This window comes from Eretmochelys imbricata, chromosome 18 (assembly GCF_965152235.1).
Source record: "Eretmochelys imbricata isolate rEreImb1 chromosome 18, rEreImb1.hap1, whole genome shotgun sequence".
Taxonomy (NCBI): Eukaryota; Metazoa; Chordata; order Testudines; family Cheloniidae; genus Eretmochelys; species Eretmochelys imbricata.
In genome coordinates this window covers 2964427-2988796 of record NC_135589.1, presented here as the reverse complement: position 1 = coordinate 2988796, position 24370 = coordinate 2964427, and the positions used below count along the sequence as shown (strand labels likewise).

Genomic DNA, 24370 nt, shown 5'->3' with positions numbered 1-24370 from the left:
GCTAGAGGGGAATGAGGGAAGTGGGGGTACCCTAAAAACACAGTTTGAGTTTCATTTAAAAAAAATCTAAAAAATTTGTAAACCCGTCTTCCCCACCAGAATGCTCATTTTTGACAATGAGTCCATTTTGTTCCCCCCCTCCCCCAAAAGTGTTTTTAAAACTAGTTCTAGGAGACACAGCATATTTAAATCCTGGGATGGGGGGACAGCTCACCTGAACACAAGGCCCTCCCCTTGGAGGAAGGAATGGCTACAGCACCCAGAACTATAGGGCAAAAACAGGAGCTGGGCACAGTGGTCCAGACAAAACTTTTCTCCACACCCCAAAAAAAAAAAGCATATTTAGGTCAGAGTATTTTGCAAATTTTTGGAAGGTTTTTTTGTGATCAAAACAGGCTAAATATTTCAATTGACTTTTCAATTCAAATTTTATTTCAATTTCATTTTCCAAAGTCTTATGTTTGATCCAAAACATTTTTTTTGTTTTTAATTTTTAGTTTGCTGAAAATGTCCAACATTTTTATTGCAGATCAAAAATCAATATAATTTTAGATTCCATTTTTTTTTTTTTTTGGTTTGGCCACTGACCTAACAAAAATAAAAAATAAATCCACTTATTTCCACAGCTCTAACAGAATGAAAAACTGGGACAGGGATGTAGGTCTTGGGGTCAAAAGAAAGGACCCTCAGCAGAGAGCTCTGGACAATGCTGAATCACCTGTAGAATCATCTTCTAGTAAATTGCCCCTGATGCCCTGAGCTGGCCAAAGTCTGAACATCACCCCCAATGGAACAAATTCACACAACACTGCACATCTTGTCCTATGTACTATTTTTTTTTTTTAATTCTTTCCACACCACACAAGTTTCTCTTCCTTCTCTTGGCACTTATTTTTATTTATTTTTTTAAAAAACAGTTAGTCTTTCGGACTTTGCGCTGTACACAGAGAGATGATTTTTTTCTAAGTTTATTTTCTTTCAAGTGTGGTCATGTAGCCACTTTAAAAACAGACAAATAAATAAAAAATTATTATTAAATAGCTGCAGGTGGCTTTGGAAATGTGCCATGAGCCTCTAAAAGGACAGGGTGTTTGTTTGTTTGTAATATGCTAAGACTAAAATTCAGTGCAACAGATGCAACTACAGTGCAGGTAAGTTAACTATACAAAAGTCATTCATTCTATTGAACAAGCATTTCATTACAGTTGCTATAGAAACTATACCTTTGTATCTATACTTTGTTTACATTGTACAATGTGAATATAGTTCAAGAATATTTACAGTACTTTGCTTGTCAATCAATCAGAAACACTATAACTTAATGTCTACTATTAACACCATTGAACAAATATATATCTTCCAGTCTATACACAAAGCAGGAAATGTATGTCTCCATTCAACTGATTAATTTCTCAAAAAGAAAAGGAGGACTTGTGGCACCTTAGAGACTAACAAATTTATTTGAGCATAAGCTTTCCTGAGCTTATGCTCAAATTGGTTAGTCTCTAGGGTGCCACAAGTCCTCCTTTTCTTTATGAGAATACAGACGAACACTGCTGCTACTTTGAAACCTGTGATTCATTTCTGAGAGTCTCGGACTTACAAGGTAGTGACTGGGCTAGTGTTTGTATTGTGGCAGCCAGTTTATTTTGCCCCAAACTGGCTTTTGCGGCCTGTAAACATACCACTACTGCTTCTTAAATATACCTTCAATGCAAGGGTTGCTTGTGGTGGGAGCAAAGCAAGACTGGATTTCAATTCTGGTGTGTTGGTTTGTTTTTAACAATGAGCCAAGGGGGCAGGTTGCTGGTTTTTCAGTAGTGAGGCTTCCCTGTCCATATTCACGGCAATTGACCTATAAGGCAAATATTGCCCGACTAAAAAAAAAAAAAAACAAACGGTTTTTAATTCCCTTCCCCCTCCCCCCCACCAACAAAAATCTCACCCCACCCAAACTATACCCATCTGACTCAGAGGAAATGATTCATTCAGGTGAGGGAAGTATATTCAGCTGGGGACAGGTTCAGAAGGACTGAGAAGCTGCCACTGGAGATTCTAAATCCTGGGAGATGTGGTGAGGACCCCAGAAGGCAGGTCCCCCTAGGACTGTCCATGTATCACTACAGCCCTTTCCGAGTTCCTCCTGGGGCACCGTTCAGCTGTAGCTACTGCTCAGACTTGTAGAGGATCAGAATGAATCCATTAACATTACAGTCCTTGGCCCCTCCCCCTATGGTCCCTGGTGGGTAGAATCCTGCTCCCCCAGCCCACTGGGGGTTTGAAATTTTAGACTGTTTGAGACATTAAAACAGGCTTTCTTCAGTGATTAAAACCTTTAAAAGTATTGACCTTTAAAAACTTCTAATTAAAAAAATCTGTCGCTTCATTAATAAGGGAGCCGCCTCCGGCTCACAAAGCTGGAGGTGGTTGGTTGGTTTAAAACATTAGTTGTTTCTGAATCTATCATATTTGAAATCCTGGACATGAAATCAGCTAAAATTGTTCCTAGCAAATGTGTGTCCGTATATTGCTGGGGAACTCTAGAGATGGAACAAATGCGCCCGCCACCCCCTCTCCCCGCTCAGCCCTCCTGCCTGGTTTCTGCACCTGCGTTAAACCCCCTGGAAGCGAAGTTCCGTGGTGGAGCAGAAGGACGAGCGGCTGGCTTGTTAGACCTGAGAGTCTGCTCCCAAGCTGTGGAACTCGTCAGGCGTCTTGTCACTCTGGCTGGCGCCGCCCTGGCGGAACCCGGAGGCGATCTCGTCAAAGGTCCGGCCCCTTGTCTCGGGCACCTTGAAGTAGGTGAAGATGAAGAAGAGGATCAGCAGCACCGTGAAGATGATGAAGACGTATGGGCCGCAGAGTTGCTGGAAAGGAACAGCCGGGGAATCGGTGAGTATGTTTCTTGGAGGTGCCAATCGGCATTGGCACAGGGCTTGCCTGGTCTGGGGTGCTCAGGAGCACCACAGAGCTTGCCAGGCATTATGCTACCAATTCCTGAGCAACATCCACTGCCTCCTTATCTATTTCTATACAGACAGCTGTCAAACACACCTGAACCCAACCCCAGGTGACCTTTCACCTAAAGGATGTGCCCTAGCTCTGCCTTTGTGATGGCGCAACCTGGCCCATGACTTTGCTAGGCAGTTTTGTACCTAGAGGGTCATGTACAGAGCTGATCCTGGGGTTAAAGGCACCAGCAGCAGCCTCAGCTCAGTCTCAGTTGCTTACTCACATAAGAAGAGCTGCAAACCTGCATCTCCTCCGCCTGAGTAGCTTGGGGAGCTGCCTCATTCAGACAAAAGTCCTACGCCACGCTGAGCATGAGCCTCATGCTCTCACAGGGCCCTGAGCAGCCAGGGGCAACCTGGCCAGACCCATTCGTGTGGGAAGCAAGAGATTTTCCTGGCTGAGCAATGCTGAGCTGTTTGGGTTGGGTGTGCCCTTTCAGCAGGGCAGATCCTCACAAGGTGACCCGGCCTGTGTCTTTGTACCATTCACTGGAAGTGAAACTCCCCTCCAGGAGTGGAGCCAGCACACGGCTCAGGCACCACGGAAGCCTTTGAGGCACTGGCAGAGGCAGAGCGGTGGCAGGCCCCCACTGGGGAAAATACACATGGGTCTTTCTGGTTAGCTTGCATAGGAGGCAGCAGGATGGTGTGGTGGGCACTGCTGGAGGCTCCGAAGAGCTGCTTGCTATCCCTGGCTCCACTACAAGTCATTTAGCCTCACTGGGCCGTACAACAGGGATAATGATACGGACTTTCCTTTGCTCGGGGCTTGCAAGAGATGAGACAGTTATACTTCGCTAGCATCATCCAGCGTGCTGCTGTGCATTTGGTCTTTACAGAAAGCCAGGGAACCAAATGCAGCCAGGATGTAAGCAGCTGGACGCTCTCTAGAATACTCGGGGGGTAGAACACACGGACACCAAGCTAAGTCTGAACTCTTGGATGCTAATCAGTCTCTGTCCTACTCGGGTATCCCTGCACTGCCCCAGTAGGTGGCTGCATCCATTAGAGTGTCCCTTCTCTAACACCATTTGCCAGCCTATCTGGCTGCAGAGAGAAAGGGGCCCAAACCACAACCCCAGATCAAACCGGGGGGAAGCCCCAATCCAGGTGTGGATGCAGGCTGCGATGCTCAATCCCACCTACAGTACCAGTCCCAGCCCCTCTCGGGAAAGTGAAATTCTGCCAGAGTGGCTCACAGCAGCCTTATGTCCTCAGCACTCACAGAGCTGGAGGATAATCAGGGCAGGGGAATTACCTCCACATACTGGAAGCCCATGCCCACGATGAAGTTGGAGGTCCAATTGGACAAGCCGGCAACGGCGAAAGCAGCAGGGCGAGGGCCTTGGCTGAACAATTCTGCCACGATAAACCAAGGGATGGGGCCTGGGCCAATCTCAAAGAAAGCCACAAACCCAAAGATGGCAATGATGCTGATGTAGGACATCCAGGCCATTTGGTCCTAGCACAGGGAAAGAGAGAAGAGCATTAATTTGTTCCAAACATACGTGGACCCTGCATCTCTGGTACAACTGTGTTCCGGAGCAGCAGAACGGGGGTGGGGTGTGGGGCAGGAGGCCAGGGCCCCCCCACTTTCAGGAAGCTTCCTCTACCCCGTCGTATTCCTTTGACAAATGATCTCGAGGTGCTTCCAGTGGGCTGGGGATTAACTTTCATGCTGGACAAGCCTGGAGGCAGGTGTCTTGCCTCTGAAGCAATGAGCACTGCTATCCCAGGAGCCAGCATTCTCCAGAATTACGACCCCATGGAGGAAGGGTTTCTTGAAATGACATCAGGGATTCAGGCAGCGTTGACTGGCCAACAATGTGACATCATCCCTGCAAGGTCTCCCTTTCGACCAGCCTCCCAACTACCACCACCTGAGGGCTCAGTGCCTCACCCCTTCCTTCCCTTGTATTACTCAGTGGGTGTGTCTCCAGGTGGCACCCAACCCCGAAACCGGTTACTCTGAACTCGGAACCATCACTCACCAGCAGCACCAGGGCAATGGTCATGAGTACTGCACAGCCTGCCATCCCAGCCAGGCCGATGAGGTGCAGCGTCCTGCGCCCAGCTCGCTCCACCACAAAGAGCTGTCAGATAGAGGGAGGGGAGCACTGTTCAGCACATCTACAACCAGGGGATGGACCCATGTCCGGCCCCACCAATACCCCTCCCTGGGGAACACGCTCATCCTTTCTAACCCATGGCCAGTGGCCGAAGCCCAAGCCCCACTGCCCGGGACAGCGGGGCTCAGGCTTCAGTTTCGGACCCCACACCTGGGGTGGTGGGGCTCAGGCAGGCTCAGGCTCCTGGGGTTGTGTAGTAATTTTTGTTGTAGAGAAGGGAGTCGCAGTGCAATGAAGTTTGAGAACCCCTGGTCTAAAATGTTCTAATCCCAGCGCTGCTGCAGTTTCATTCCATGGCCTTGGGTAAGTCACTTGTGGCACAGTTTTCAGAGGCACTAATGCCAGTGGGACCTGCAGGGCTCGACACCTCTAACAAGGCTGCCATTAACTACACTAGCCTCAGTTTCTCCAGCTGTGAAATGAGGGACGTTTCTCACCACGTTTGGCAAAGAGCTTTGAGATCAACGAGGGGGAGCGCTAGAGCAGTGTGAAGTACACCTCTACCCCGATAGAACGCGGTCCTCGGAGGACAAAAAATCTCACCACGTTATGGGGAGACCGCTTTGTATTGAACTTGCTTTGGCCCCCCCTGTTCCTTGTTCCCTGACTGCCCTCTCCAGAGACCTCTGTCCCTAATCACCCCCAGGACCCCAACCCCTACCCAACCTCTCTGCTCCCTGTCCCCTGACTGCTCCGACCCCTATCCACACCCCCGCCCATTGACAGGCACTCACCGGCAGCGGTGGGACGCAGAGCGACACAGCCCCATCCCGCTCTGCTTTCCTTGCCCTGGCCCCAGCCATGCCGCTCTGTGCGTGTGTGGAGGTGGGGAAGGTCCCTCACTTACCTGTGGCAGGAAGTGGAGTGCTGTGGCTGGGAGCTGGCGGAGTGGAGCGGGCTGGGGCCAGGCTGCTCTGCTTCCACCTCTGCTGGTGAGTGCCGGGGGGGGAGGGGGAATCCCAATCTTACAATCTCACTTCCTCCAAGTGACACGGCTGGGGCCAGGGCGAGGGAATTGGAACGGGCAGCTCCTGCCCCCTGCTAATCCCCCAGGCCACTCTGGGACTGTGGGCCCCCCAAAAGTGCCCCCCCCAGCTCCTGCCTCCCAGATCCGGGCGGGGGTGGGGGGGAAGCTCCTGACCACCCCTGAGACCCTCTGCCCCTTATCCAACCCCTCGGCCCTGGCCTGGCCCGACACCCTTAACACGCTGCTCAGAGCAGCGTGTCGGAGGTTTATCGCATTGTATGTGAACCCGCATTAGAGGTAGAGCATCACATTTGGGTAGGTGTTTATCTAATGGGGCCTTGCTCACAGCCAAATCCACACACACCAGCACTGGCCTCAATCCTGCAAGGACTTACGGACATGCAGTGGGAAGGAAGACTTCAGCAGACACTCACCGAGACAACCGTGAAAGCAGTGTTCACCACCCCGGAGCCGATGGTGGCATAGACTGGCTGCTCCACACCTGACTTTTCAAAGATGCTGGTAGAATAGTAGAAGACCTACAGAACAAAGCAACACACCATGAACAAGCTTTGCAGGTCCCAGCCTGAGGCATCTCTGAGCATCTACAGGCAGAGCATGACTTCAAACCATCTGACCAATGCCATTCATGTGGGGGTGTATATATAGAGTAAGAGAGGGCTGGGTTGTGGTGCTCAGCACAGCCCTGTGTGGAGGGGTGTGCAAAGCTGCACCAATGGGAGGCACTGTGGCCAAGTGGGCAGGGCACTGGCCCAAGGGTTCCATTCGGAGCGTTTGACCCTGGATGTGGCACTGCAGGATGGAGAGCTCACTGCCCCCCCTCCTGGTACAGCCCTGTGAGATCCACCCGCGGCCAGGCCTCGGCACAGCTGACCCAGCAGCGCTGCACTCACCGCATTGATCCCCGAGAGCTGCTGAGACAGCTGCAACACAATGGCAATGAGGATCGGCTGTTGATACAAAGGGGAGCGGAAGAGCTCCAGTATTGTGACCTTCTTCTCCCTCATCATCTGCCGGCTCTCTTCCTTCATCTCCTGCAGGTCGCTGCTGACGTCTGTCGTCCCTCTGAGCTTCTTCAGGACTGGGGGGAAGGAGGTGGAGAGGTGAGGAATGCTGAAGGGAGCCGGCCCCCTAGGGCCTTTCCCCGGGCAGGGGAGGCCAACTCACCACTCTTGGCTTTGTTCTCCTCATTGCGATTGATAAGGAGGAACCGGGGGCTCTCGGGGGCGAAGGGCAGGATGATACATTGCAGCAAGGAAGGGACAAAGGTGAAGCCCAGCAGGAGGGGCCAGAGCGACTCGTTCCCCATGATTAAGTCCATCCCAAACACCTGTAGAGAGACAACAAGCTTAGCTCCTCCTGCAAACGCCATGGTAACAGAGAGTGGACTAGAGAATCTGGCCTTACAGCCTCCAGTGTATCACAGGCCACCCCGTACCTACACACTAAACCCAACCACCGACGGGCCCCAGTGGGGTCAGCGGCAGGGACTGAATGTCTGAATCTGAAACTGCGCTTCTACTGCCTGAGCAAAAGGAGCAGGCCTAGGTTTGGAGGCAGCACCAGACTCAAACGTCATTAGGTAGACCAGCAGGAAGAGAAGCCACATTGCGCTAGAGAATACTGTCCCACCAGCTCCAGCTCCTTCCACTTGAGCAATGCTATGAATGCAGGAACCGTGACAATCAGATAAGGGATAAGGTAGATCACATGAGACTGCAGGGCCAGCATGAGAACCAGGGAACTACAGCACCAGAATCACAGCCCTAGGTCTAGATCTCTCGCCCTCTGTGCACAGCCACAAGAGATCATCACATGCAAAGCCAGCACAGCGGCACCAGATCCCCGTCTCTCTCTAGAGGAGCCAGAGATAATTGAGCATCTTCAGTCCCCATGGATACCAGGCCACACTTAGATGACATTTACAGTGGACCTCATGAGCACCAAACCTAGATCTGCCCATTATACATTAGCACCTCAAGAACAGGGCCCCATCGTATTAGACGCTGCACCCCCCCCACCCCCAAGGAGCGCACAATTAACAGGCACAGGGAGAGTCATTATAACCATTCTACAGGTGAGGAACAAGCACACAGAGATTACAAGGCTTGCCCAAGTCACACAGCAAGTCACAAGCAGAGCTCAGAACGGAACCCAGAGCTCCTGAATCCCAATTCAGTGCCCTGGCCCCAGTCCACCCTTTGTCTCTCAAAGCACCTCAAACATCTCCAATCAGCGTTGATAAAAACTCACCAACTGGTCAATGCAACATTAAAAACAAAGGCAGGAAACCAGATGAATTCTTGGGAAACCGACCACTTGACAGCGTACCACGGACTGGCCAGTGCAGCAGCAGGTGCCTTGGAGAACTCACCTGTGCGATGAGGATGCCCACGACTATGCCAAGCTGGTGGAATGTTCCGAGAGCCCCCCTCAGTGCTGTTGGAGACACTTCACCCACATACATGGGCACGAAGCCAGTGGTGAGGCCAGAATACAACCCAACGACGAAGCGGCCCAGGATCAGCATCTCGAAGGAATAAGCCACCTTGGAGAACCCCATCAGGATGGCCGCCAGGAAGGCGAGACTGTTTGACATCAGCATGGAGTTACGTCTGGGGAGGCAAAGACATGGAGTTCAGGACCAGCAGCAGGGCAGCTGTCCCAATGCCGCATCCAAGGGGCACTGGGAAAATCACAGAAGCCCAAATTTTAGTTCTTGGTAAAAAGAAAAGAGGAAGGTTTCCAAAGCCTAATTGTGGAAAGAGAGTAGAGGCAAAGACAATAGGTGCAGAACATGTGAACGAGAAATGAAGTGGAATGAAGAAGTAGAAAATTAAACACAAAGCAGTTTCCAGTGTCCAAGCTGCATGAAATACAAAAAATTGTTAAAGCAAGGATGGGCGAAAACTCTACTTGGTTTTCAAATACTTTGTTGCAGTGATCTAAGGCTAGGGTTGCCAACTTTCTACTCGCACAAAACTGAACACCCTTGCCGAGCCCCGCCCCTGAGGCCCTGCCCATAGCCCGCCTCATCTGAGGCCCCACCCCCTGTTCACTCTATCCCCCTCCCCCGCTCTCCCACCCTCACTCACCGAGCTGGCTCAGGGGGCTGGGATGTTGGGGGAGGAGTGGGGCCAGAAATGAGTTCAGAGTGCAGGAGGGGGCCCCAAGCTGAGGCAGTGGGTTGGGATGCAAGAGGGGTGAGGGCTCCGGCTGGGGGTGAGGGCTCTGGGGTGGGGCCAAGGATGAGAGGTTTGTGGTGCACAAGGGGACTCCGGGCTGACGGGTGGAGCCGAGGGGTTTGGAGTATGGGGGGGCAGGGGTGGGGGCTCCGTGGCCAGGTGGCTCTGCATGCTGCCCCCTGTAGCTCCCATTAGCTGCAGTTCCTGGCCAATGGGAGCTTGGGGGTGGTGCTTGGCCAGAGCCCCTTGGCTGCCCCTACGGGTAGGAGCTGGAGGGGGAACATGCCGCTGCTTCCGGGAGCCACATGGAGGCTAGCAGGGAGCCTGCCAGCCCCACTGTGCAGTGCCGCCAACTGGACAGTCACTGGCCCAGTCAGCGGTGCTGACCGGAGCCGCCAGGATCTCTTTTCGACCGGGTGTTCAGGGCAAAAACCAGACACTTGGTCACCCTGAGGCCAGAGCCACCCACCAAACAAGGCCTAACACCAGTGTGGGATAACGATTACACTCATGAGCCTTCACACAAAGCATGAGCAAAAAACTCTCCAAGCAGCTGTGATGGAGACACTGGGTCTAGTCATGAAGGGAGAGATGAAATTCTCCTTTGACAGTAAACAGAAACCTGAGGACCCAAGCACAATAAGAACATAAGAACAGCCACACTGGATCCGATCAATGGTCTATCTCGCCTCGTATCCTGTCTACTGACAGTGGCCAGTGCCAGGTGCCCCAGAGGGAATGAACAGAACAGACAATCAAGTGATCCATTCCCAGCTTCTGCCAAACAGAGGCTAGGGACACCATCCCTGCCTGTCCTGGCTAACAGCCATTGATGGACCTATCCTCCATGAATTTATCTAGTTTTTTTGAACCCTGGTATGGTCTTGGCCTTCACAACATCCTCAGGCAAGGAGTTCCACAGGTTGACTGTGTTGTGTGAAGAAATACTTCCTTTTATTTGTTTTAAACCTGCTGCCCATTAATTTCATTTGGTGACCCTAGTTCTTGTGTTATAAGAAGTAGTAAACAACACTTCCTTATTTTCTTTCTCAATGCAGCTTTGTTTGACAGGAGTGTGCACGCAAAGCTGGAGAGGCCAATAGACAAACTCTATTGGACATGGAGATTACACACATTTGGCCTGTGTGGAGGGGATTCTGCACTAAGCAGTCCTGGCTCCAGGTTCCAATCTTCTCAGAAGAGAGAGTGGGGTCGAACTGCCTGAGTACAGCTCAGTGGTTTTATAGGTAAAGCCGTGGCTTAGGACTCAAGAGCTCTGTGCTCTGTTCCTGCCTCTCTGAGGCTGTGGGTAAGTCAATGAATTCTGCTGTCCCTCAGGACCCGTTCTGTAGTGCCCACTGTCTGCTGGGCATTTTCCAGACATCAAAGAAGGGCGGCCCTTGCTCTGGAGATAGAGGAAAGGGAACAGTCACAGGCAGCTGATACACAAGTCATATCAGTTCACGGTAGGCAGCACAGCCAAAGAGGGGCTGAAACACAGCAGAGCAGGGGCCTTGTGGATAAGCTCATGGAGTTGGTACCATGCATGGTGGGGCATGACGGAAAAGGCACAGACAGGCCTGGGGAGGAGCTGACAGAGGTGACCAAGCCTGGGAATGCTGGTGGAGTAGGGGGAGGGAGAATGAGGAGGCAGGGGCAGAGTTATGCAGTGACAAGAAGCTTAGATCTGATGAGGAGCCAGTGGAGGGATTTCAAGAGGATTCCAATGTGATGAAATTAACAGACAAGGAAGAGGATTTAAGAGGCTGCCTTTTATACAGCCTGATGGAGGTGATGGTATGCGTGCTTGGGAGGCCAGAAGAGGATGGTACGGGAGGCATTCAGGGGGATAACAGTATTGCCCTACCACTTGGGGGAGCTGATTGTGATGTACCCAGATACTAAGGTGATGAGCCCCCACCAGCCCCAGGATGGACAGAGCAGTTCCAGCACGCACAGTACTTACCGGCCAAAGCGATTGACGAACAGCCCAACGGAGAAAGATCCAATCATTCCCCCAACAGAGAATATGGCAACAGAGAGGGACCACAGGGTGGTAAGGGTGCCAGTGGTGATCGGTTCCTCATAGCGAGTTAGCCACGTCTGGTTGTAGAACTCTTCAATCACCTGCACCAGGAGTAGAAGGAAATCCAGTCAGTTGGGGACAGACCCAGGCTCACGCCAAATGACATTCACCCTGCTCACAGGCCCTGCACGAAGCCTAGACAACAATGAAGTCTCACTCCTCACCCATTATCTGCACAGATCCACCCACGCTCTGTGTTGTAACTTTAGAGATTTTACATATTAAGCTCCCTCCCCAAACTAATATGGGATAGTCCAGCTAGAATTAGCCAGACATTTATCTACCTATGGTTCTTATCCGGATCGCCTCTGTAGCAGCTAAAGATCTCACAATCCTTAATGTATTTATCCTCACACACCCCTGAGGCAGGGCAGGGATATTATCTCCATTGATCAGTGGGGAAACTGAGGCACATAATACAAGCAACTTGCCCAAGGTCACACATGAAGGCTTTGGCAGAGCAGGGAATTGAACTGGAGTCTCCTAAGTCAGTGTTTCTCAAGCTATCTGATGTGGGGGACCAGCAATTTTTTTTTTCCAATGCACGTGCAGACCGGTAGCCAATGGCTCACGGACCGGCACCCATCCACGGACCATCACTTTGAGTAGCACTGTCTTAAGTCCCAGGCTAATGTCCATAAGCACTCAACCATCCAGCCTCTCACAAGTTCGGAGAGTTCCCAGACCTGGCAGCCAGACCGGGCTGTACTTAGGCATATGCAGTTGCCTTTAGGCATACACAGCTGTGTAGGACACCTGAAAATTTGGGGCACCCCTGGGTCTTAGTGTCTACCCTCCCACCTCTTCCTATCTGTGTTCTGACCCTTCCTGCAGGCTCCAACAGCTAACTGCTGCAGCCTGGTGAGCCTTCCTCCGGAGGGGATCTAGTTAAACGTGAAAAAGCCTTCCAGCCTGCCAGACCTATTAGCACAACATTGAAAGTGTTAAGAGCCATTCAGGTGGTAATGAAGCCATTTAACAGGCATTTGCCAACCCCCAGGTTTCTGAATTTACTGACAAAAACAGTTGTGCATTGCTGTAATATTTACTCAGAACGTGTTAGTCTACAGGACCTTAGTTTAAAATTTGCTTTAAAAATATTTCAATGGTGTGTTGATTATAAACTCATATCTCTAAAAAAAATCCTTGCATAGATTTTTAGATGTGCAATCTGAGTATTCATCTTTAGCCTTAAATGCTTGGATCTTCAGACATAGTTTTTTAAATAAATCGTTCAAAAGACCACCCTTATCTAAAATACACATTTTAATTTTAATGACTATAGTATAAAAAAAACTTGCTTCCAAAGTCTTCCTGTCCATTCCTTTCTCCCTTCACCCCCTGTTGAAGAGAGCCCTTAAAGGGACTCTTTCCTTTCCTTAAAGGGACTCTATTTGATGAACTAGTTTTAAGAGAACCCTCCAGAAAAAATCAGTACCTTAGTAAGGTATAAAACCCTTGTTATGCCTAAAATCTTTGGAAACATTTCTTAAAGTTGGTGAAATTTCATAAACATGTCTATTACAGAGATCACACAACATAAATTAGTGTTCCCTTTTTCTAAAAGCAATGAACATTGTTTTGAACACACTAAACCTCTGATTAATTTAAAATAATTTAAAATAATGTCTTTGTTTCAGTGAGTTAAATATGTAGTAATCTGGAATGGATTACTTTATGAAGGCTAAAGAGTACATTTTAAATATAAAATCAGCTTAGAAATACTGATTAAGAAAATGTAAAACAGAAGAGCTGTTCTTTTATGTATTCCATAATATTTAATGACAGGTTTCAGAGTAACAGCCGTGTTAGTCTGTATTCGCAAAAAGAAAAGGAGTACTTGTGGCACCTTAGAGACTAACCAATTTATTTGAGCATGAGCTTTCGTGAGCTACAGCTCACTTCATCAGATGCATACTGTGGAAACTGCAGAAGACATTATATGCACAGAGACCATAAAACAATACCTCCTCCCACCCCACTCTCCTGCTGGTAATAGCTTATCTAAAGTGATCAAGTTGGGCCATTTCCAGCACAAATCCAGGTTTTCTCACCCTCCACAACCCCCCCCACCCTCACTCTCCCGCTGGTAATAGCCCATCCAAAGTGACCACTCTCTTTAAAATGAAAAGGAGTACTTGTGGCACCTTAGAGACTAACCAATTTATTTGAGCATGAGCTTTCGTGAGCTACAGCTCACTTCATCAGATGCATACCGTGGAAACTGCAGCAGACTTTAAAATGTGTATGATAATCAAGGTGGGCCATTTCCAGCACAAATCCAGGTTTTCTCACCCCCGCACCCCCCTCCAAAAACCACACTTTGTGGTCACTTTGGATGGGCTATTACCAGCAGGAGAGTGAGTTTGGGGGGGGGGGGGGCGGCGGAGGGTGAGAAAACCTGGATTTGTGCTGGAAATGGCCCAACTTGATGATCACTTTAGATAAGCTATTACCATCAGGAGAGTGGGGTGGGAAGAGATATTGTTTCATGGTCTCTGTGTATATAATGTCTTCTGCAGTTTCCACAGTATGCATCCGATGAAGTGAGCTGTAGCTCACGAAAGCTCATGCTCAAATAAATTGGTTAGCCTCTAAGGTGCCACAAGTACTTTTTTTTTTGGATAATATTTAATGTATTCAGCAGGACAGCTGACTTGCCCTTACTATAAAGTTTTTGCAAATAAATCTGACAAACTTCAGGGTATTATATCAAAAAACCTGTGACTAACATTTTTTATTCCCAAAGTTAGTGCTTTTTAATTAGGTACCTTCTGCATGTCCAGACTTCACCATCTGGCATGCAGTGGAAACCATGCTCCATTTTCTTTAGAAAGAAATTGCAGAACAGTGTTTTTTTCAGATGTAATTTGCTTCATTTGGGTTCAGGGATTTGGCTGGAAGGAGGGAAGAGATGAGGGAGACAGTGGGGAGAGGGCAGGGCCTGGGGCAGAGCAGGGTTGGAGTATGAGTGGGGCCACAGGCAGAAGAGGTGGGCTGGGGAGCTAGCCTCCCCAAGCGGCAGCTTCACCCTCTGCCCATGACAGCAGGTAAGAGCGGGTTGGCTCCCGCACACCCAGCAGTCTCCTTAGGCAGGAGCCGTATCCACAGAGCCGAAAGCTCTGTGCCACGCATTCTGCGTGAGGAAGAGGGTATGGGGGTCTCTGTAGGGAACTGTACCTCTCTGCCGCCGTGAGGCGGGCCTGGTGGCTCGGTATCCTTAGTTGCCTCCTCCCCTCCCCACTCCCTCGGGGCTGCGAGCCCGGGCTGCTGTTGGGCATAGGGGCACCAGTTTAATACTGTGTAGGACCCAGAAATCCTAAGGGCAGCCCTGCAGCCAGACCCAGGAATATGCCAAAGCCAAGTGCAGTGCTTTCCAAATGGAGTGAATAACTTAGCTCCCTTATTATCTCCAACACGTGCTGCATGTCAGATGAGACATAAAAGCCAGGCTCTAAGCACATGGCACTTTTCACAAGAGTGGTGAACCTGGCAGCCCCTTTTTGGGTAACTGTCTTCTGCCTCTTTAAATTCCCCCTCCCATTTCAACTAGAGACAAGATTCTCCTTGCCATATTGCCTTACTGGGCGCCGTTACCAAGTTCCTCCCCACAACGGGTTGCATCTCAGTGGAGAGTGAAGCGACCACTGCACACAGTGTGTACAGATACTCTGGTAATACATGCCAGTGCAGGAACCTCAGAGGCACAGGCCAGACAAGACGTGCTGCAATCCTCTGGGAACGCGCTATAGCACTGCCAAGTATTATCACCCCCGTTACTTAGGTGAACCACTGCCTACCCTTCAGCCTACTCCTGCTCAATAACAGAACCAAGGAGCTCTCCCTGGCTATTAATTTACTGTCCAGTCACTAGGGCTGTCCCTTTCCTTCCATCTCCACGGACACTCTGTTCCGGTTTGGATTTCATCTGCAGTGATAAATGCCAAAAATTCCCAGGCCTCACCTACAGGCTATTTTCCTTGACCCCAGACTTGGACCACATGCCTCAGTCACAAGCTGCTCCATCACAAAGCACACACCCCTGCGCAGGCCTGAGGCTGGACTCTCTTTAAACCAGTGACACTTTTCCTCCACTAGATGGGAGTCACCAAACCAGTTCTCCACAGGTCAGGCTGGCAGCAAGTTAATAACTTTGCCATAGCACCACTGGGAGGAAACTGACTGCAAAGAAATGTGGCCAGACAAGTTGTGATCTCACCCTAGTGACAGTCAACAAAACCACAAGACTTCTGAAATGACCTCCTTGCTGTGCCTGAGGGAAAGGACAGCCTCATCCCCAGGCCACAGCAGACAGGCAGGAATATGAATGCAGAGAAAGGAGAGGTTTACTGATGGGAAGGTGAATTGCGCAGGGTCTGCATGGCAGAATGTGAAATCTCAGGGAGTCTCTTGGGTTGGTGGGTGGAGCTGGGATCCTCTGGAGGGGGAGAGAAGGGAGAGGTGCCTAACACACTTGGCAGAATGGCAGCAGGTCAATCAATTACATCCCTGATCCCGAGGAGGGTTAAACAGGGCAGACAGTCACTGTCCCAGGTCGGGAGAGGGGTAACTTCGTTTGTGTAACTACAAAGATTGCCAGCAGGATTCTGAGGCAGGCACAGCAAATGTAACTACGGGTCATTTTTGAAGTAGACTAGATTACAAGTTGACAGCATCCCTCTAAAAATCAGAGTGAAAATGTCAGAAACTGTGGATTTACTGCTCTTCTCAAACAGAGGGAAAGAAAGTACCCCCCAAAAGGAACAAATCTGATTCCAATTATAAGACTCTGGAACCTCCACTAGATTTCAGCTTATAAAGATATTTCTTCTCAAAGTGCCAGACCAGCTGAACAGGGTTCTAATGGAAGTACAGGTGCAGATCTATGTGTTGGAGCCTGTTTCATTATCACATGTTCATAATTTCCCCTTCCATGCATATAATTGTACTTATCCATTATGGACCTGATCCAATGCTCCCATTGACTTCAATGGACTGTGTAATTACAAATAGACTGCAAAGGGCCAGTTTGGACAGTTTCCTTCTCTCCTGCCTCTGGCAAGGTCCGAGTTCAGGTTTTGCACTTCTTTTCTTGCAGCAGCCAAGGTGGCTAATTCACAAACAGCTTAAGGCAGGGGAGGAACACGTGTGCTGTTCTATTTCAGAGAGGCTGCTCAGATCCAGCAGGAGAAACATTATAAATACTTTGGAGAGAGAACTTAGGGGAAAACTGATGTAATTTGAGATCCCAGTGACCTCTGAGCTGCATCCGTGCTTGGTCTATTCCAAACCCTGTTATGTTAGGAGGAAGAGCTAAGCTAACAGCAGAAGACTGACTGATCTATTAAAGGGGGAAAGCCCCTACTCCATGCAGCATGATACTTCACAAAAACATGGGGAAACATACTGCAGTGGCAATCCTGCACTCACTGCTGGGAGATTGGGGGTGGGCTATAAACTGGTTGAAGTTTGGCAGAAAATACTGCTGGGGGTGGCGGTAGGGAGGGGATGGAGTTTGGTGCAGCAGGTGAGAACACAAGGTGGGTCCTTGCTGTGTCAAGGAAGGGAAAGGGGGTCCTACAGCTTGCTGCAGGAAGGGGGAGGATTATTTGGGAGCTGGGGTGACTGCTGCTAAGGATGGGGGAGCAGGAGAGTCACTGGGGAGGAGGAGCCAGGTGAGCAGGGCAGGTGCTGGGGCAGTGGTAACCTGACTGAGGCATGTGTTTGGGGGGGAAGAAGTGTCTGGCCCTACTGGGATGTAAACAGCCCAGGGATGAATTACACAAAAATTAAAATACAGGAAGCTGATTTCAGTGTCAGCAACATAAAGGCCAGGGTGTCTTTGGCAATTGGCCTCCATTTACATACAGCAAGAAGAAAAGAAAGTCCAGTTTTGCTGGAGAGCAACCAAGCCAGTCCAAGCAGGGGCATCAGGGTTACCCCGTTATCAGCTATGAAGGCAGGGAAATTAATACATCTCTCTAGTAAACCATCAGGCTCCTTCCTTGGTCGCAAAAGGGCTGCAGGTGGGAGAGGAGCTGTTCCTCAATTGGAAAGAGGGATATACTAGGCCAGAGGGGAGCGGTGCCCCATTCAGCTTTCCTGCTGCCTGCCTACAAAATCTTTGGTTCAAAAGCTTTGACGCCACAGGTCCCATTTGCCATAGGGGCTCTGCAATTTCAGGGGGACAAGTGAAGCTGTGATCTGGTGAACTTCACCCCCAGGCATCCAGTGAGCAATGGAAAGGGCCGGGGGGAGAGGGGGAGAGGAGAAGAGAACTGACTTGGATCTCTGCACTCCCCCCTCCCTCCTTCAGTCCACATGAGCTGAATGGCTCACTGGCACCGATTGTGAGAGCAGGATCAGCCACTTTGATTGTGCAATGTCCAAGGCAGAGACATTCCCCTACATATTTCTCAAATACCTAGTCCAGCCTGTATTGACACCCCTTCTCCCCCAACACCCCAAGGAATTAAGTAGAAGCTGTTTCAGCAATTGAAGGGGGGGCAGCGCAGGAGAGAGGAGGGGGCTCTTAAGTGACAGCACAGCAGATATTCATCCCCCAGTGTTTGCCTTGAAGATCTGCACGGATGTGGGTTTTGTTGCTCTCCTCCAGCATGAAGTTAGTTTTGGGAAGTCTGAGGGCCAGATCCTCAGCTAGGGTAAGTCAACATTGCTCCATTTATACCACTAAAGCCACCCCATGAAATGCAGCCAATTCCAGCTGGTGGAGCAACACTGATTTACACTAGTTGAGGATCCACTTCATAAGATCTCACCTAACTGTCTTTGCTGCTGGAGCTCCACCAGCACCTGACGGGGTCTAGCTGTAGATCAGCATTTCACTCCCTCATCCTCTTTGTACTCAGACTATTAGCTACAATACCAGTGATCCCAGGCTGGCGCCTCCTGGAGAGCAGGGACAATGCTTCAGTTTGCCAAGTTCCTGGGCTGTCCCTAAATACAGAGGGTCATTTTAAAGAGCAGCAGTTCTCATTGAGTCTCCCTGTTCCTAGCGCCTGCCCTACCCTTGGAGGCTGCCTAGTGACCAGCCATACTTTGCTCCTGCACGGCTGAAGCATGCAGGTGTGTTTATGGGCACAGCAGTGCCAGGAATCCCAATTGCTGCAGCCATTGTCATCTTGACCATTGTTCTATGGTCAAAACAAGCTCATCAGGAGCCTGGGCAACATTGTGTGCAGGGTGTGACGCAGGCCAGCAGCTTCCCAGGGTGGCCTGGAGGCTGAAATCTGAATGCAGCTTGGTGAAAGGGGGCGGCCCAAGGGCCCTGCAAACCAGCACCAGCAGGCAGCACACGTGTAACTACCAGAGGCTTTGAAACCCAAGAACTTCAGCACTGATCTCTACCGCTTGAGCCAACAAAGCAACTCCACTGGTTGGCAGCCGTCATAGGTTATTCTCCTCTAGCAGCTCAGCCACTGGGCAGCAGTGGGCACGACCCACACTTTGCCAGTGAGTTACATAAGCTTGCACCATGCTCTGTCCATGGGGATCAGCCCCAGTCTCTTCAGGTGAGAGGGGGCTTTGGCCTCAATAGCCCATTAAACTCTTGGCCAGCAATGATGCAGGGCGTGCGCTGAGAGTATTTGTCCATTAGGGATTTGCTCACTCACTCCCCACCAGTCACCAACAACTCCTCCTCTACTAGGAGCCCAGACAACATTCACACCGACTGGCTCTGTATCCCAACCCCAAACTGCCCAGTATCTCAACCTCGCTGCCGCTGGGGACTCAGGCTGGCCAGCGCTGTGCAGTGGTTTACTGGTACTCCTCCCCCCGCAAACACACACCGTGAACGGCATCAAGGCCGGCCAAGGGGAAGAAAGGCTGACAAAGTTCATGCCCCCCCATCTCATCCCTGGAGTGCCAAGTGCAATGGAATGGCATGGCATGGCACAGAACAGCCCCCATCTGTGCCCACCAAAGGGGGAGGGCAGTAGAGACCCCCATCCCATGCCTAGGGAAGAAGAGTGAGCCCAGTTGCACCTGGGCCCCTGTGCGCTGGCACCAGGGAACAGCCAGGGCCAGGCCACTCACAGGGAAATAGCTACTGAGAGCCCAAGCAGCTGGGAGGCCCCACAGCAAACTGCTGCTGCTCCACATCCCCCCTCTCCCTGACACAGCCCTGATCTCTCCTCTCCCCCTCCCCAGTGCTCCCTGCTCTCCTAGCAACAGGAGATTAACCCTCACTCCCATCCCAGCTCCTCCTCTCAGGTATAAAATACAGGCCCCAAGTCCACTTGCCAGGTGAAGGGCCCTGGCCCCCATCTCCCAGACACTGGACCCCAGCTATCTTGCCTCCCCACACCCCAGTAGGCCTGTGAAGTCTCCAGCTCCATGATGCGCCCACATGACTGAGCTCCTGAGCCCAGCTTGTGGGGCCAGTGCAAAGCTGGCTAAAGGGGGAGTGTCTGGGACACTAGCTCCACAGAGGATTTTATAGGGTCAGGACACAAAGAAACCCAGGGAGGGTAATTAACATCCATGGGTTTGGTTAAGTCCTGCTTCCCTCCTTCCCCATGGGGCAGAATTTAACCCCCCAAATGCATCATTTAAATAAAAATGAGCCAAACTCTCTTCATAAGGAATGAATTACTCAGACTTCCCATGGCCCTTTGTGCACACCTCCATGGGATTAGTACGCATGGCCTGTGGGGGACGCACCCCACACACCCTCTGCAAAGTAGCATGGATGGGCTATGGGGAATGTTCCTAATATAACCTCACTGTATGCCCTGCCCAAGGCCATGGGTAACCTATTGGGAATTAACTTCTCAAATGTATCCCATGTAAGAGCTTTTACTTTAATCTTTGCAGGGTCAAAGAACAATCCCATGAGCTGCTCGGCTCACCAATGACCTGGAAGAAAACAGAACCACCACCAATAAAGTTTGCAGATGACAAATTAGAGGAGTGATAAATAATGAAGAGGACAGGTCACTTAAGCAATCTAGATCACTCTGAATCAGCTGGGTGCAAGCCAAATGTGTTTTGATGTGGCTAAATGAGAATTTCTACATCTAGGAACAACGAATTCAGGCCCTACTTACATGATGGGGAACTCTATCCTGGGAAGCAATGACTTTGAGGTTATGGGGAATAAACCCCTGCTGAGACTCCGGGTTTCTACAGTCCATCCTAGGCTTCCACCTCACACCCTCCCCTGTGCAAAGTACCAGATATGATTGCTTCTAACAGTCTGGATGCAGGTGCCTTTGCCAATGCCCTCCAGCTGGGAGGAGTGAAGGCCTCCTGTGGGCAGGGTGGGGTAGCATCAAAAACTTACTTTCTTAGTAGGAATCTGTTACAGGATCTCTTCACCGCAGCTGTAAGCCCAAGCTCTTATACCCCTGCCATGGCCATGTACAACAGCCTTTCAGCACAGGCATGTTGGCTGGACTTCCGGGGTGGGTTAGAGCCCAGGTTCCACTTCCACTCAGGCTAGTAATCTGCCCTCTTTGCAATGAGTCTGCCAGAGCCTTCCCACAACTCCTCATGTGCCCAGCAGGACAAAAGTTCTCCATCACAGAGCAGCTCAGCTCGCTGCAGCATGGAGAACCATGAGGTGCACCCCGAAAGTCCTAGTGAGGCACACGAGGAGGACTCTTAACTCAGGTAGGACTCTGCAGCCGGGCTGCTCTAGATCTCTCCTTCACAGCCATGCCCTCCCTCTACTGTGGCTCTGCAGGACAGGGGAGGCTGCTCCTCTGCTCTCAGTTGGGATGGATCTGCAGCCAACAACATAGAAGCTGCCATCAATTAGTCTCTGGTGGGTCCCAGAACACTAGCCATAAATCACTAATGAAAATGCCAGTGAAAGGCAGGGCCAGCCTGTCCCTGCAACAACTGGCCACCAGTTCTTAATTTGCAAGGAAAGAGGTGCTGGGGCTCAAGCAATATTTTTTTACATTCATAACTGACACAGCAAATGCAGAGGTGCTGGGGCTATGAACTCTCAAGCTCAGAGATGCCAGGGCTTAACCCTGGAACAAATTAAGCACTGTGTCCATCTAACCCCTGCAGAACACACAGCTTCTCCAATACAGGCCCAGCCCAGCAGGGCTGCCTGGATTTCCCAAGCTTCAGACCCATAATCCCTTTACCAAGAGCTCATTTTGCAGAGCAATGTCTCATGAGCCCCTTTCCCCCAACAAAGTGTCCAGGCCAGGAGAGAACTAGAAGGCAGACTGGAATTCTACCAGGGGCCCCAGTTTTGGTTTCACACTGGTTTGACACCAAGATGACATCAGCTGAGTTAGTTCAGATTTACAGAGGCAAGAGAAAGGAGACTCAGTAGCAAGACATGCATCACACAGACTGTCAGTGAACACTGAGCCACAGACTTCACTGGGAATAGCCGGCTCTTCAGCATCTCACAGGATTAAATCCCTCGTGTAGAGTCACACTCTGTATGTTTAGCTGCAACACGGAATAGTAATTTAGCACATAGCCAGTGCTTTTGCCTCTTCAGAGAATTGTTCAAAACACTAGTTCTGCTCTTGCAAGACTATAGCCTAGACCTTGGTGTGAAAGGGGTTAAACTCCCCCCAAAACGAGTTTCCTAGCTCAACTGTACTTTGCATGTTGCAATAAAAAACATTCTTGCAGTCTCCTAATTAGCTAGATGATCCATATTAATTTGAGGTGAAAATGGATTAAGTCATTACAAATTTCTACACTGTTTACAAGTATTAGAAAGTTTCTAAAAGGAGCTTTTTTGTTAACCTCTTTGAGCTGTTTCAGAGTAACAGGGCCTTGTTTGTAATTCAAATCATGCCACTGTGCAGCTGGCCTGCTGATCCCTCCTGCAATAGGCTTAATATTCCTACAGCACAAATTCTACCTCTGTATTTTTAATTATTTGGAATTGTACACAGATGCTTTGATGTTTTAATTCTCTCCATGGCCCTGGAATGCCTGGTCCTTTTCAAGCTGACCAGCAGCAGTCAGTTCAAGGCTTGTCTTTTGTCTGCCTTTGGGCAGCAGGTGTGATCATCAGGGTGGGGGTGGATTGTCCTTCATGGCAGACACAGATGTTTCAGATTGAGACATTGGGGCCCTGAAAACAGCTGAGTCTGGCATGTGGGAGAAACATGTCAGAGCTTTTTCTAAAAGTTTCTTGAATCTCCAGTGTGCACATTAGATGCCAGAATGAAAGTGATCGGTAGGATTTTCACAGTCACCTAAGTGAATTCGTTCTCAGCTCCTATTGACTGCCAATAGGGCTTTGTCACTGGACACCAAACACACAAAGGTGTCAGAACTCCACCCCACCCTTAGTGATGATCCACTCAGAGCAGGACCCCATCCTGGTTTCTTTGGCATTACTTCCCTCCCCCGACTTCGGGGAGACCAGGAGAGAGTGCCCTATCTGTCTCCTAGGTATCTTCTCCCAGGCTCCAGTCCCCAACACTTGTAGTGTCCTGCACTGTAGGATACAAAAAGAAAAGGAGTACTTGTGGCACCTTAGAGATTAACCAATTTATTTGAGCATAAGCTTTCGTGAGCTACAGCTCACTTCATCGGATGCATACTGTGGAAAATACAGAAGATGTTTTTATACACACAAACCATGAAAAAATGGGTGTTTACCACTACAAAAGGTTTTCTCTCCCCCCACCCCACTCTCCTGCTGGTAATAGCTTATCTAAAGTGATCACTCTCCTTACAACGTGTATGGTAATCAAGGTGGGCCATTTCCAGCACAAATCCAGGGTTTAACAAGAACATCTGAGGAACAGTGGGGGGAAGGGGGGAGGAGGAGGAATAAACAAGGGGAAATAGGTTACTTTTTATAATGACTCAACCATTCCCAGTCTCTATTACCAGCAGGAGAGTGGGGTGGGGGGAGAGAAAACCTTTTGTAGTGATAAACAGCCATTTTTTTATGGTTTGTGTGTATAAAAACATCTTCTGTATTTTCCACAGTATGCATCCGATGAAGTGAGCTGTAGCTCACGAAAGCTTATGCTCAAATAAATTGGTTAGTCTCTAGGGTGCCACAACTACTCCTTTTCTTTTTGCGAATACAGACTAACACAGCCATTACTCTGAAACCTGTAGGATACAAGTAACCCTGCGGATGCTATTGGGATTTAGTTGTATTCTGCTAGGAGATAATGGGGTACCTTGGTGCCATACTTCCTGACAGATTCCATCCTTACTCACATCAGTAAAAATCAGGAGTGTGAGTGAAAGCCCAGTATTTCTGAAACTGGTATCAATACCCTGCCCCTGCAAGCTAGCTAGCTAGGAAGGAAGGTTGGGCAATGTCATCCCCAGCCCTCAAGGACAGCAGATTTAATGGAATCTGGCTTTAGAGCAGGGGTAGTCTGATTTTTGTCAAAGTCCAGACTCCAGAGAAACATTTTTCACACCTCAGTAACAATAAGTAAATAAGATTAAGATGTTGGGGTCCATTCAAAAGCATCTCTGGATTTGGCTTGGGGTCTGCCTATTGACTACCCCTGCTTTAGAGGATCCTTTTCACAGGGAGTCTCTTCCCACCCTTGTTGTAATAGTCTCAGCATGAGGATGCAGATCTGGTATGACTCAGCTGACCAAATACGCAAACAGCTGATCTAAAAGGGCAGTGCAGGAGGGCAGGGGTGGTTGCTAAGCAGCAGACAAGAAGGAACACATATAAGGGTAAGAGACACCAATAAAGTGTAGGTAATCCCTATCATCAGCACCTGTGCAGCTGGAGAGATCAGGTTCCCTGTGGGCTGAACCAAAGGCTGTCAAACTCATCCTGCTTCAAAGCAACTATTTGGTGGGTTGTTTTTTTTTTTTAAACAGATTCTTTATCCCAGCCCAAAGGCATCATACTACCAAGGCAGCTCAACCAGTGGGACCTATCTAGGCAATGCTCAGTGTTGTCCAGACCTGCTCTGAGCTGGCTCTAAGAACTCCTGAATCCCATCTACATTACAGGCTCCTCCATCACTTTC

At 49.7% G+C, this 24370-nt stretch overlaps 1 protein-coding gene across 1 annotated transcript in view; it reads right to left on the bottom strand.

Annotated features, from left to right (window-relative positions):
- Positions 1-1977: 1977 nt before the first annotated feature.
- SLC2A1 (solute carrier family 2 member 1) overlaps positions 1978-24370 on the bottom strand; it is a 36938-nt gene continuing 14545 nt past the window's right edge. Inside the window, exons 3-10 of the mRNA XM_077837154.1 lie at positions 11280-11440; positions 8503-8743; positions 7296-7458; positions 7022-7209; positions 6542-6646; positions 5003-5104; positions 4270-4473; positions 1978-2867 (exon numbers count right to left, since the gene is read on the bottom strand). Coding sequence (XP_077693280.1) covers positions 2670-2867; positions 4270-4473; positions 5003-5104; positions 6542-6646; positions 7022-7209; positions 7296-7458; positions 8503-8743; positions 11280-11440 — 1362 coding nt within the window. The 3' untranslated portion in view covers positions 1978-2669. The remainder of the gene's footprint in view (positions 2868-4269; positions 4474-5002; positions 5105-6541; positions 6647-7021; positions 7210-7295; positions 7459-8502; positions 8744-11279; positions 11441-24370) is intronic.